General features: G+C 33.4%; 2 protein-coding genes across 2 annotated transcripts; one reads left to right on the forward strand and one right to left on the reverse strand.

Moving 5' to 3' along the window:
- The first annotated feature begins 5,866 nt into the window (after positions 1 to 5,866).
- On the forward strand, positions 5,867 to 9,077 carry LOC126698231 (lysM domain-containing GPI-anchored protein 1-like). Its single transcript, XM_050395324.1, has 5 exons — positions 5,867 to 6,994; positions 7,564 to 7,681; positions 7,799 to 7,960; positions 8,085 to 8,116; positions 8,634 to 9,077. The coding sequence occupies exons 1-5, from the start codon at positions 6,322 to 6,324 to the stop codon at positions 8,924 to 8,926; spliced, it is 1,278 nt and encodes a 425-aa protein (XP_050251281.1). The 5' UTR covers positions 5,867 to 6,321; the 3' UTR covers positions 8,927 to 9,077.
- A 1,599-nt stretch (positions 9,078 to 10,676) lies between these two features.
- LOC126701010 (aspartic proteinase nepenthesin-1-like) lies at positions 10,677 to 11,854 on the reverse strand. The gene is made up of 2 exons (XM_050399158.1): positions 11,500 to 11,854; positions 10,677 to 11,239 (listed from the first exon to the last, which is right to left on the reverse strand). Exons 1-2 carry the CDS (start codon positions 11,852 to 11,854, stop codon positions 10,677 to 10,679), a joined length of 918 nt encoding a protein of 305 aa, XP_050255115.1.
- Between the last annotated feature and the right edge of the window lie 2,434 nt (positions 11,855 to 14,288).

Genomic DNA, 14,288 nt, shown 5'->3' on the forward strand with positions numbered 1-14,288 from the left:
TATAGCGTTAACCGTTTGTCTATATACATCTAATTTCTAAATATTGTAGTGTTCTCTTTACATTTTAAAAACTCATGAGACTCAATTTGAATTGTAACTTATCATGTTTAAATAATTTCTTTTGAATTTTAAGTAATTAATATTTGCATTGGTATGTTGTTGAGACTCAATAGTCGTGTCTTTAAAATCAAGAGGAACTGAAAAAAAATATCTAAACTTCAACATTTTTTAAATATAATGAATGCATTGAATATTTAGTGGAAGACATGAAATAAATGAAATTGAAAAATAAGAACGTGCTACTAGAGAATTGATGCTGAATTCCAATAGCTAATGTCACATCATTTGGAAAAAATTGGTAGTTTTCTCGTGCATTGCACAGGTTAGCGACTAGTTATTATTATTATTATTATTATTTTAGAATCATCTTCAAATAAATAGCGATGGACTTTTAATTGTTGAAAATACTACAGGTAAAACATAATTTAAGCACATTACAATGGGGCATTCTTATGTGTCTATTAAAAAAAAAATCGTTTACCTTATAAAACAAAATCTCTAACAAAAAGACTTATTAAAAAATACATTTTTATTATTAGAAATACCAAATACGTTATAAAAAAATGAATGACAATAGTTACAAACAATAAAATTCAATACAAATTATATTTTATAATAACATTAATTAAAGTTCTAACAAGTAACAACATACAATAGAAAAGTTTTTGTGGGGGGCAGTTAGTCAGGAGGTATTATTAAGGCGGTACGGATTGGGCCTACAACTCAATCCAAGGACATTAACTAATCCGAGAATGGCCAAATGAGGTTATAATGGGAATGGTATAAAGAGAGAAATAAAAATAATACGAGATAAGTCCAACACACGTCCGAGGAGAAAAACCATCTCAGGAACAAGGATTCGAGGTCAGTAAGAGTGTCATATCACCCTAGACCTTCTTCAAAGTTACATCACAACTAGGAGTTGGATGTTGGACAAGGGGTAAGTAGAGGGAGGCAACAAATATCTTCAAAAACTGCTACCTCTACATTAAATGCCTTTCAACTAACTCTCTAGCCACATTAATGTAAATGTGATACCTGAATAGTGACCAAGCAACCTTACAGCTACTATTTGATGGTTCTGGGAGGTGTTGGATGGGACAAGAAGGAGCTCTTAGAATCCAACCTACACGTGTATGGTAGGGATAACACAAAGATTGTAATATATAGCACGGAAATGTGACCTGAAAGGGGGATCGAGAAAAAATCATAAAATCTAGGCAATAACATCGTGGGTTCTTATAACTGTGTTCATCATCAAGATATTATAAGATAAGTTTCTTAGGTTGTGCCGAAGACAGAATTTTTTACTTTACTTGTGCTTAACAATCTTAATTTAGCAACTTTTATGATCCATCTTTTAGAGTAGAACTAGTTATTTCACCCACGCTCTATAAATTCATTGTTGGAGCTTAAACCCAATCTCATACTTGGTCTAATCCAAATACTGTCCTTGCAGTTTTCATTTCAACTCATCAAAGTTTCGTTTATTTTATTTTTTTTCTCAAAAAAAAAAAGTTCCATCTAATTTTAGGAATAAATGATTTAGATTTTAGGAAAATAAAATGAAATGAGATTTTTTTTCTTCTTCTTTGTTTTAGGTAAAAGAGTTATGTAAATTACGCTTCCAATAACAAATTTATCAATATAATCATTAACATTTTTTAGTAAATTTCATTTAAAATTAAATTTAATGTTGGACAAAAAGAATATTTATTATGCATTAAATAAGCTTGTTTCAAGATGGCGAGCAATTTCAAGTTAAGCTAGTTAATACAAAATTAAAACATTTATTAATCATGTTATAGCACATAGGGGCCAATCTACACTAAAAGTCTTTGTAAACAACTTATTTAGTTGAAATTACAATTTTTTTGCCGAATGTATTGTAGATAAAGTTAAAAAGTAGTTGAAATAGTACAATGACTCATAAATAATACCAAAAAGTATAATGAGATTCATGAATAGTAAAAAAACTAAAATTTTAAATCAATGCCAAACACAATCCAAATGCTAATTTACAAAAAAAAAAACGTTTTCTATTTATATTCATATTAAATATTGTCACCCTTATCACAGTGTTTGAATAAGTGAACTTAATCATTTGATGAGATCTTACTTTAATTATACCACACATATTATATAAAATAGTCATATTGTCATGATCTTCACTTGATTGTTGTTGTTGTTTTTTCTCTTTGTTTGTTGAATTATACATTGTCAATTTGTCATGTCAAAAAAGAAAGAAAAAGAGATAAATGAAGAGAAGATGAAAGTAGCCATTTTCCAAGACAAGATTAGTAAAATGATTATTTAATTAACAATATTTAAAATATATTTAGAAATTTAACATTTTTCTAAATTGTGTTAATATGATTTTAAGTGAAATTATGTTTTTTTTTTTTTTGGTTTCCCACCGTGTTTTCTCAAGGCTTTCAATCAGAGACTAATCACTATTTGTACTGGGTGGACCCACGAAGGGGTAAAGCACTGGTTCAGGAAATTATTTTCAAAGTGCAAGTAACAAGACTTGAATTAAGGAGCACACTTAGTCAAGCCCAATACAAGCACTTTGAGATCAAGAGTCCAACTAACCTGGCTAACCCCTGGGTTAGTGAAATTATGTTTTGAAAGCATAATTTTGACACCTAAATTGCATTGAAATTAGTTTAAAATCAATTTTTTTTTAGAGAAGTTTAAAATCAATTTAAGCATTAACATCATGCCTTCAAAACACAAATTTTTAAACAATAAAGAAAAAGATTAAAGACCCATTTGGTAAAGCATTTTAAACACATGTTTTTAATTTTTAAATAATATTACAAGTATTTTTACACACTCTTTTATCCACACATATTTCAAAAAAATACAAACAATATTACTCAAACTCTCTACCAAACATATCCTAAATTCTCGAGTAACTTAAAAAAAAAGATGGAACTAATTTGGATAAATAATATTAAAAATATACTATTATTTTGAGGTGTATGACACGCTCCTTAATGTGGGTGGGATTTCACACAATGCTCTAACGAGCAAGAAACCAGAAATTCGTTTCCGCATGCCTGAAAAGCAGACAATAGAACCCAAAATAGTCGAACGTGGGGTTCGCTTGGATACCCATAAATCTTAAAGGCAAAAACCTAAATTACCAAAACATCCCTACATAAGTAACAGTCCAAAATAAACAACTTAAAAACAATAGTCCACAGTAAAGGAGACGGAAAATTACCAAATTAATGTTGTCACGGACTCATGATCACTTGAGCTGCAATTATCGTAATGAAATATAGATTAGACTAAATAATTTGTTCCTCTCCAATGCTAACTTAACTAACTAATTCCTCTAAAAAAAAGAATAAATAATTTGATATGTGCTATTTATAAATTGATTAGGTAAAATAGGAATTTTTTTTTCCTTATATTAAGAGCATTTGCATCCGTGAGTTTTTAGCCAAATTTATTATAACATACTTACTTTGTCAGTTTAGGTGATCTATTATTTATAGACAATTATATCAGCTTCAATATTCTATCACTATTTTACTTTATATATTATTTTCTTTTTCCTCAAATATGTTTTTTTAACCCATCTTTCCTAAGGTGTGAATAAAATAAGATTTTTATTTGGGGTATTGATTGAACAATGCTCAATAGATATACCGAGGACATTATTCATTGTTAAGTTTTTAGGACAAAATATTGAAGGTTAACGTGTGGAAGTTTTGGGTGAGTTTGGCTTTTTATTTATTTTTAATACTAAACAGGGCTTTAGCTAGTATCGGAAGATGTAAAAAAAAATATATTTTACATTTTTCAAACCTACTTTATCTATTTTATTAACCCAATTTATAACTCACTTAGCATCCTAGTTTTTATTTTTACTTACAACTTATTCAAATAATATAGACTACATCATCAAATAATATAGACTACATCATCAAATAATATAAAAAACTAATTATCAAAAGAGAGAGAGAGAGTGTGAGAGATTATAATATATATATATATATATTTATTTATTTATTTACAACCTTATGAATAGAAAGTTGTGTAAATACAAACTTACTGTACATAGTTGTTAAATTTTGTTAGCAACTCACACCTAGATAAAGCTCAATTCAAGTAGATGGGGTTGCAAAATGGTATAGCTAGCATCATTGGGGTTGCAAAAACCCCCGATTGCTATTTTACAACCCAAAAAAAAAAAAAAAAAAAAACCACTACATCTAGTGGGTATATTCAAATTTTTTTATAACCTTGCTACAGTGGGTTCTTATTTATAAGAACCACTTGTAAAGAATTTTTTAATATAATAATATTCTCTCCCCTATTATTATTATTGAGTTAGATTTTTAGATATATATTAAGAGGATTCAAAAAGGTAGTTATTGCTTTTTTTTATTGTAAAAAATACCCCTAATCTAATTAGATAACCTTTATTCTTAAAAAATAAAAAATGCGGTTAAAATTGTAATTCAACAAAATTCAAAAAAAAAAAAATATAAGATAAACTTTTTTCCTAAAAATTAGCACAATCTTTATTTAATATATTTCCCGCATGTTTGATTCATTTTTTTTCCCTAAAAAGTGGCAAACATTAAACTAGAAGTTTACTCCATTTCAAATCCTAGATTTTAGTGTAGTTTCTTAAAAATTCCTTCCTGTATAAACTCATTAACAATAGATAAATTCAAATTAAAAAACTAAAAAAACTTCCAGATAATTCTCGGTATAACTTCCCACTAGAGTCCTAAATAGATTCAAACTTCTCTCCTATTTCTAAAAAACAAAAAATCTTTTCATCCGACTAACACAAATAAAACCACCACCCCCTCTCCTTCCCAAATACAGTTATTTCCAACCTATTAGATTGAGGAAAACTGCTTCTACCCTCACTTAACTTTCTTCTAGCATCTTAAAAAAAATTGGTTTTGGAGCATGTTCAAAAAAACTGTTCATACAACTGGCTTTATTCTCTAAAAGAAGATATGCAATATTTATTCTCTTCATCTAATGAGATTCTTCCTCAGTTAGAAGTCCTTTTTTTCATGAGTGAAGTTTAGTATTCACCTAAATTTCGCCTCTTACTTGCTTTTCGGGGACAAACACTAAACAACATCTCCATTAGATCTATAAAATCCAATTAATTCTCATGTAACTTTTGTAGGTTTGATTTTTTTTTCTTCCCAATTGGAATTCACAATGGGCTTCTTCGATGGTCAAATAAACCCATCTCTTTTGTTAATAACAATTTCTTACAGCCAAGTCTTTTTTCTATAATAATTATTTTTATTTGTTTGAAAAATTAAAAAAAATTATAAATTATAATAGAGACAAATTATTAACTTATATAAAAAAAAAAAAATAGAAGAGCCTCTGAGTATGTGCAGAGGCTAGTTTTAATAAGTTGTATGTAAAAATAAAAATTAGAATGTAGAAAACATTATAAACATTTAGGGGTATTTGGTAAAAAAGTTTGAGTAATGTTATTCGAGTATTTTTGATATAACTATGGATAAAAAAATATGTAAAAATATGTATTAAAGTGTTTAAAATGCTTTAAAAGTTGCTTGAAATGGTATGCAAGACGGGTCATAAATATTTTTGCAGGTAAAAGAAGGATAGTAAAAGCCTATTTTATAAATAAAAAAAATGATAGTAAAAGCCTATGAAGGGGACCACTAGTGACCGACTAGGAAGCATCAATGTCCACAACCGAGAATAAAAGATGTTGACGAGGACAAATTAGACCAAGAAAAAGAAAGCGTTTGAGACTCCAAGCTCGAGAATCTGACTAATGTCTGTTCACTCTATACAACACATTTGTCCATTCCCAGACGCTCCATCCTTTTCAAAACTTTCCCTTTACCCATCTCTCTCTCTCTCTCTCTCTCTCTCTCTGTGGGTGGAGAAAGTAGAGCAAGAAGAAGAAGCAGCAGCAGCAGCAAAACAAAACACAAACCCTAAACCCTGAAACTCACTTCTCTGTCTACTAAACCCAAAAAAAACCCACATTTTTTTTTTTAAGTGTCTAAGCAGGTCTCACCAATCTTAGACCTTCCTCTCCATTTCTTCTTCTTTTTGGTAAACAAAGCATAGAAGAAGAAGAGCAAACCAAAAAACAGTACCAAAGGTCCAAAACCCACTTCAATTTCTTTGAATACCAAAGCAAAAAACGCATTTCAGCCTCATTTATTGCCCAAAAGAAGCATATATTTTTGTCAGCTCTCAACTCTCGACTCTCTAAAACTCTAAACGATGCCAAATCAAAAACCCATCTTCCAAAACCTCTTCTTTTTACTCCTTTCCTTGTCAATCTTCACCAATGTAGCTCATGTGAGCTCAAAGTCCACCATTGAGCCCTGCTCAAACTCTGACTCTTGCAACGCTGTCTTGGGCTACACACTCTACACTGACCTCAAAGTCTCCGAAGTAGCCTCACTCTTCCAAGTAGACCCCATAGCGATCCTCACATCAAATGCCATCGACATCTCTTACCCTGATGTCGAGAACCACATCCTTCCTTCACAACTCTTCCTCAAAATCCCCATAACCTGTTCCTGTGTCGATGGTATTCGAAAATCGGTCTCGACCAAGTACAAGACTCGGCCTTCAGACACTCTTTCCACGATTGCCGACTCCATATACTCGGGTTTGGTCTCGGCTGATCAGATTAGAGAGGCTAATTCGATATCTGACCCTTCGGTTCTCGACGTGGGGCAGAGCCTTGTGGTGCCTTTGCCTTGTACTTGCTTCAATGGGACTGATAATTCGTTGCCAGCTACATATTTGTCCTATGTGGTGAAGCCTGTGGACACGTTGGCTGGGATTGCTGCAAGGTATTTGACTACTATTACTGATTTAATGGATGTGAATGCTATGGGGAGCACGGCTATTAAGGATGGAGATATACTTGCTGTTCCATTACCAGGTATGTTTATCAGTTTCTTTGGTTAAACAAAGCGTTTGATGTTTGTTCTATGTATGGTTATGTCTTTCTATGTATGTTTTGGTTGAATTTCATGTAATATTGTAGTGTTACATTACAAGTTAGTATTTGTTGTTGAGTTTTGTGATCTTAAGCTTTTATAAGTGAGGGTATACGTTCTTTGTAATATGTATTGTTAAACACACAATATTGTTAATATTTGTTATTGAGATTTGTGATTTTTATCTTTACTTTTTGATAATTTAATAGTTAGCTATGAGGCTCCTGACAAGCTATGTACTACGTATTTATCATGGAATTTTATTTAAAAAATGTATTTATGATGGAATTTGTGTTAAGCACTCGGTATTGTTAATGTTATACCTTCCGTTCAGAATGATATGTGTATGATGAATTTGCATGTTTTGGCAGTAAAGAATGAGTGATATTTTTAGTTGTTCTGAATTTGTTTTGAAATTTGCTGGTGCTTTTGTTTTGTACAATTTATGATTATTTGTTTGTAAATGATTGAGGTGGTAGGGTTCTTAGTTACTTTCTTTTTTGAATTACAGCATGTGCATCTAATTTTCCAAGATATGCCTCGGATTTTGGCTTGATAGTGCCGAATGGGAGCTATGCCATTACAGCAAGTCACTGTGTGCAGTGCAGTTGTGGGCCAGGGAACCTCAAGTGATTCAGCAACTTTGCTTACATTTTGATTCTTTTGTTGTTAATTTCAATCTTAAAGAAGATAAAATTTTCTTCTTTAGGTCTAGTATTAATCCGCTTTATTGTGTATTTATGCAGTTTGTACTGCATGCCTGCTTCGTTAGCTGTTTCTTGTTCGAGCATGCAATGTCGAAACAGTAATCTCATGCTGGGGAATGTTACATTCCAGCAGAGTAGTGCTGGTTGCAATGTGACTGCTTGTCATTATGGTGGTTACGTCAATGGCACCATAGTCACTAGGTATTGTTATCCATTATAATCTGGTGATTTATTTTTTAATCTTCTTATGTTAATCGTGAGATTCAGTTTCTGAAATGGAGTTACATTTGAAGGTTAAGCTAATTCATTCCTAATTATTCTGCAGTTTGTCCACATCTCTTCAACCCCGATGCCCAGGTAAAAGATTTTGCATCCTATATTCCTACAGGGTACTTGGAATGCACATTAGAGAGGATATTATTCGCTTCTTGCTGTTAAAAATTGCAATGACTGCAACCCCCCCACCCACCAAAAAAAAAAAAAAAAAATCAAAGATTTTGGTAATGTTCTTCTTGATATCTTTGTTGGTGATGATGATATGGTGAAAAACTATTTAACACAGTGGATTGTTTTTTCTCTAATGGAATTTTTTTCTGACAACCAAACCACTTGGATTTCAAAGCCTTTGTGCAGAATATGCTGAAATATTAAATTCAAATAAGGTCGAATTAGGGAGCCAATTAATATTCAACAACTCACTTTATACTGAACACTTGAGTATGAATGCAGATGTAAAGTTGATATGTCTCGTTCACTTCAATGTTGAAATCTGTTGAAGTAATCACATAAAGCTTCACTTGACACTTCTATTTTTGTGATTTTATCACTGTAGCTCTTAAGTTGTTTTTGGATTGGTTTTTAAAAAATGATGCAGGAGCACAGCAATTTCCTCCACTTATAGCACCACCTAACTCAGTAACCAGGGATTCAATGTTTGCGCCATCACCTTCACCTCAGTCCAATGGCGCTGGAACCCCAACACCCAAGTCTTCGGGGGTGCCAACAACAACAACTGGGTCACTTCCAGGACTTGGACTTCCCCCTGCAAACAGCCCTATTGCAAGTGCTTCTTCTGATGCGTCCTCCTTGGTGAATTCATTAGCCACGTTTCCATCTGCATTTGTTTTATTTTTTTTTGTCAAGCTCATGATGTCCATGTCATTGTAATACTGCTGATTATTGTATGCCTTGATGGTGGGGTTTTGTTCCGCATGGTTGATGCATTTTTTTGACTGGTTCAACTTCTTGTATTTAACTCTTATTTCTTTGTTTCTACTGTCAAACTCATTTATTGATGTGGAGAGTCCTTAGTTTCCTATTGGTGCCTGTTATATTGTTTTACTTAACTGCCTTACTATGCATTCTGAGGTATGACCAGTTGCATTTCTGTAATCTATTCTTTGGTATTCATTAGCAGAATGCTCATAAATTGTGTGGGTGTACTGCTTGTCTGACTATGTATGTTGAATTTTTGTTTTCCTTTTGACAATTTTGAATATGCTGATGAGAACTTAATGGTTTTTAATTTATTGGAATCTCAATAACTTCAAATATCTGCAGCATGGTCTGCTCTTTGAGGTGTGACTTCAAGGAATTCTCTGTAAAATTTTATAAAATTGCCCCCACCCCATGCCCCATATGTGCATAGTTGCTGGATTTCTTTTTTGGTGTTTGAATTTACTAATAATTAGAATTTCATAACAAGATTGGGCTTCCCTTGACTATTAGTGCTCTGGTTATTACCTTTACTAATTAGTAATTAGTACTGTGCCTTGTTGGCTAAAGCTACTCTTGACCTATAAGGTAGGCTTCATGTACCAGAGTCCGTAGGTGACTCTTCCCTACTTTCTCAAGTTCCCAACAATCTTGGCTTTGTTAATCTTTTCTTCATTTGCATATTATTACTCTTGATTCGAAGTTGAGTAACAGATAAATGAGGAGGTTTTTTGTTTATTTTATGACTACTTTAGTTGGTTAGGGTCCGAAGTGTGTACAAAGAGCTGGATGGATTTTTTCATCTAGAATTTCATTCTAGAGCAGTAGAGCTAGCTTGTCTTTTATTTGCATCTTAATAATAGTTTAGTTTTTGGCGTGAGGAAGTAAAGCATGTACTTGAGAAAACAGCATTGCTGAGGGAAGAGTGACAGTGACATGCATATGTTCACGAAATTGTATTGGGAAGACTTGCTTAGTAGGAGTTGGGATCAATTCTTTCTTTCATTTGACTCCATCTAAAATTTTGTGCAGTAATGGACTTTGAGCTTACACTTAGAACCAAACTACTCTACTTTCTGAAATTAGGAATTTGTTGGCGTGGGACTGGAAATGGGAGGGTGCAATAGCATCCAAAAAGTTCAAAACAAGCTGAAAAAATCTTTGCCATTGGATCAGATTAGAAAAGTTTAAAAACAAAGTATACAGTAAAAAGTTATTTGAAAAATATGATCCAATGGCAAAGATTTTTTCAAATTTTTGCAGACCATTTTATGCTATTACACCCCTTATTTGCATGGGATCCAAATCCGGAAATTAGAACTTATGTTCATCTAATGAATACAGGCCATGTTGCCTTCTCATGGTTGACGTGGGAACCATTAGAACCAGGCATACAAATGGGGGATTAGGGAAATATAATCAAATGATAAAATTGTTGTGAACTTTTCATGAGCATATAAAGTTATATGATTCTAAACTAAGAAAATTTCTAATGCACACAAAAGATATTGAGACTTAAGCAGAAGCAGGTTAACCAAAGAACCTACAGCTGATCACATTTAGTGGGAATGAAAGAAAGAATCTCCTTTTTAAGATCATGAAGAACCAACATGTTTCGCTCCTGAAAGTTCCCGAAAACTGACAACCTACCCGTAGGCCTCATTGCCAAGCACACCAGTCCTAACTTGGTATCTAGTATCATTTAGTTCTCTGCTGGCAACTCCAAATCTAATCCCTTGAAATGAAAAACCAATCTGGGGAACTTAATTTCCTTAACATTTTTTGAGGGTAAGTCAAAGCAAAGATCAAACTCTGTTGTGTATGAATATGACACCTGAAGCTTTGTTTGTGCCACGAACGTCTGCTTTAGCATGTCGAAAGCATCCTCTTGTAAACTAGTGACTGTGGTTTCGGAATCTATCATCAGGCCCCCACCTCCATTGCTGCCTATTTGGAACAATGATTTTGGTATAGGCAAGAGAGTTTGCCCAACTGTGATACCTTCAAGAGATAAGTAATAAAAAGATGGTAGAATTGGATTTCTTATCAATGGGGTGCTTTTGATTGCCCCATTTGAGACATTCAAATCTGCTAGAGAACCAAACAAAAGGCTACTACTTTTGTTGTCACCAATTGAAGTGAAACAGTACGAGAATTTCCTTGAACCAAGTTGTGAAACAAAGGACAAAGTTCCACGCCCAAGTCCCACTATCCCCACAACATTGTTCATTCCTATCACTTGGTTGTTCACCCCACACCCAAAACCTATCCTTGGCACAGAAACCTGTTCTTCAAAAGTGAGAGTTTCCCTTGATAAAAAAACCCTTGTGATGACAACCCATCCCCATAAACATTCAAATATTCGCAACACCCATTACCACACCTTGAATTTCTCAAAGCCTTACACAACTTACTAGAGCATGTAACACTTGAAAAAGAAGAAGATAGTTTTGGGTTGAAAACTGGGGTTGCTCGTTCGAAACAGTATGTGCATGGCTTGCATTATGTCCATATTAAGTCACTACCTGTGTCCATGATCGCAACCAAAGGTACCACGGGGGTCCCAATTGATAAGTTCATGAGGAACTCTTCGTCCCCAGCATAAACTGGGGCTCTAATATTATCAATTCGACCATTTTTTGTGATTGCACTAAGCTTCTCAAGTCGAGGTTTCACCCGGTTGATTATGGCTCGTTGGATGAGTTGCAGTTTTGTGAGGTTTTTTAGGCCAGCATCAATGTGTGTTAGGCTAACCCGGAAGCCGGTTTTTAATGGGTTATCATCAAAAGCTAGCCTTGATGAGAAAGTTAGCAATGGGAGAATTAGTATTAGAAGTGGTAGTAGTAGTAAGGGTTGGAGAGAAGTTGCATAATGTGCCATAGTGTGCGTGTTTTAGGGAGTGAATGGTAAGTTTTTGAAATGAAATATATAGTTTAGTGGCCTTATTAGAGGAAGAGGAAGAAGGGAATTGCCGTTATCATAATCTGGAACTGAATGTAATGGTTATTATTATGAGTAGTTGCTCAATCCTTTTGTAGATGTGTTGGAGAACCGGATCAACCAGTGTGAACAATGGGTGGAAGAGAAAACTTTAGTTTCATCACATGATTTATAAAATTCTATTAGAAAATATTATGCAAAAATGATTACAAAGATTTTTTTTTTTTGAAACATTGGATGTTTTGATTCCTTAAAAAAATTTGAAACATTGTTGTCGAAGATGGTCATATTATCTATCCTAAAAGATCACATTAGATAAGATCATATTGTCTTCTTGTGTGACATGCTAGAGACACCTTAGATAAGATCACTTCGTTTTTTATTTTTATTTTTTAATTTTTTTATAGGAAAATCACTTTGTTTTTTGATATTGCATTGTTTTTTTTTCTTTTTTCTTTTTTTGTGGATAATTTAATGCACAATGGAGGAAAGGGGATTTGAACTCTAAATGTTTTTGTTAGAAATGGCAAGAGATTCCAGTTGAGTTACAAGACTCTTGGCAATATTGTATTGTAATTTGTCCTTACACGTTGTCTTTTATCATCATTAAAGAATTGGAGGGCCACATTCAATATTACTCTATACTCTATATCGTGAATTCAACATTTAATCAAAAATTAAAATTATCAAACTTATATATTGGAAATCTGACATCATGCTACCAAGTAAGCATTGCAATGAATTGGTTGAACACTTAATTTGACTCGTCACTTTCATCAACTTATTTAATTACCCTTTTTCATTATTATCACAGATTTTGGATATAACATCTTTCAATTTTTTATTACTTATTTATTTGTTTGTTTATTTTAAGATACTAAATGCAATTGATGTAAATTTGGATATGTTCCATTAAAAATTTAGGACAAAGAGTTGAAATTAACTTTGGTAACAAATTTGGTTTTGTGAAAGCTAAATTTTTCAATCAATTTCTATAGCAATTAACTATAGCAACCCTGTTTGCTATAGCTTCAAGGAACCAAGACAGGTTGACTTGGATGGGGGCAAAACATGGGGACTTTGATCTAACAAGTGCAAATATGATTGCAACAGGGCTGGGTTCTCTTGATCTTTTCCATGGAAAATGGGGTTGGGACCTAAAAATCCTTCCAAGAGTTCAAACTTTCCTTTGGAAGTGTTGTCATAACAGCATTGGGGTTATAGAATGTCTAGCATCAAGAGGCATGAATATTGATGTTACTTGTCCTCTTTGCCAAGCTAATGTTTAATCAATTTTTCATGCCCTTCGAGATTGCCTAATCAAAAACCCATACGGATCCAGCTGGGAATCTCCACAACTAGTTGTTCCTTCGTCACTCAAGACTTCAACGAATGGTTGTCAACCAATTGTGCTACTATTAAGGCAAGGTCTTGGTGCACTATTCCATGGAATATAATGTTTTCGTTTACTGTTTGGACTTTGGACCATCTGGAACAATAGGAATCAGGTGGTATATCAGTAGGTTCAGGTTGATGGAAGCAAAGTATTGGAAGGACAAGCTCTTGTTAGCTTCTGCATAAACGATTGTAGTTTAGTCTTTCTGTTTGTTATGCTACTTGTAGTTTAGGATGTGGTGTACTTAGTTTTTATTAATTATAGACACGCGTTGTTTGGTGATTGGTGTATTTGCATAACTAATTTTGGAGGGAAGATTTGGATAGATTGGGAAGTTAGTTAGGCTCAGTTAGTAGCTCTTTTCCTTGTATATATATGGATCAATTTTGTACAATGAAATTAATGCATTTTATTCACTCATCAAAACTCTTATATGGTATTCAAGTGTAAAAGAACCAACTCCATGCTAGCTAAAGAGGCAATGTAGAGAGCAATGAAATTTTTCTTCTATGCTTACTCCCCAAAAACCCCTACCCACCTAGTTGTGAAGTAGATTCGATGGGAAAAACTGGCCCGTGTATGGGTTAAGTTGAATACAGACGGATCATCACTTGGTAACCCGGGGCTAGCGGGAGGAGGAGGAGTTATTCGTGATATCGAAGGTGCTTGGATCATGGGGTTTGTGAGGAATATAGGCATCACTTCTAGGTATATAGCCGAATTATGGGCTTTACGGGATGGCTTTTACTCTGCATAAATAGAAATTTTAATACTATTGAAGTTAAGTTAGATGCTAAATTGATTATTGATGTTTTGTCTACTTCAAATTGCTCTAACAGTTTGGCTTCCCCTATGGTGGATGACTGCAGGCTACTAGCTACCCAAATTCATCAGATTCAGTTTAACACATCGCTTTTGAGAAGCTAACAGGACTGCTGACAAGCTGGCTAGGATAGGAGTTGCCCAAGAAAATCAGTT

The sequence above is a fragment of the Quercus robur genome, chromosome 9, assembly GCF_932294415.1.
Source record: "Quercus robur chromosome 9, dhQueRobu3.1, whole genome shotgun sequence".
In the NCBI taxonomy this organism is placed as follows: domain Eukaryota; kingdom Viridiplantae; phylum Streptophyta; class Magnoliopsida; order Fagales; family Fagaceae; genus Quercus; species Quercus robur.

Excerpts from the sequence above, each read along its gene's own strand:
- LOC126698231 (XM_050395324.1), top strand. The coding sequence starts at position 6,322 with ATGCCAAATCAAAAACCCATCTTCCAAAACCTCTTCTTTTTACTCCTT. Across the intron at positions 6,995-7,563 it reads ACTTGCTGTTCCATTACCAG|CATGTGCATCTAATTTTCCA; the intron begins GTATGTTTATCA and ends TTTGAATTACAG. Across the intron at positions 8,117-8,633 it reads TCTTCAACCCCGATGCCCAG|GAGCACAGCAATTTCCTCCA; the intron begins GTAAAAGATTTT and ends AAAATGATGCAG.
- LOC126701010 (XM_050399158.1), bottom strand. The coding sequence starts at position 11,854 with ATGGCACATTATGCAACTTCTCTCCAACCCTTACTACTACTACCACTT. Across the intron at positions 11,240-11,499 it reads GGTTGCGATCATGGACACAG|GTTTTGGGTGTGGGGTGAAC; the intron begins GTAGTGACTTAA and ends TGCCAAGGATAG.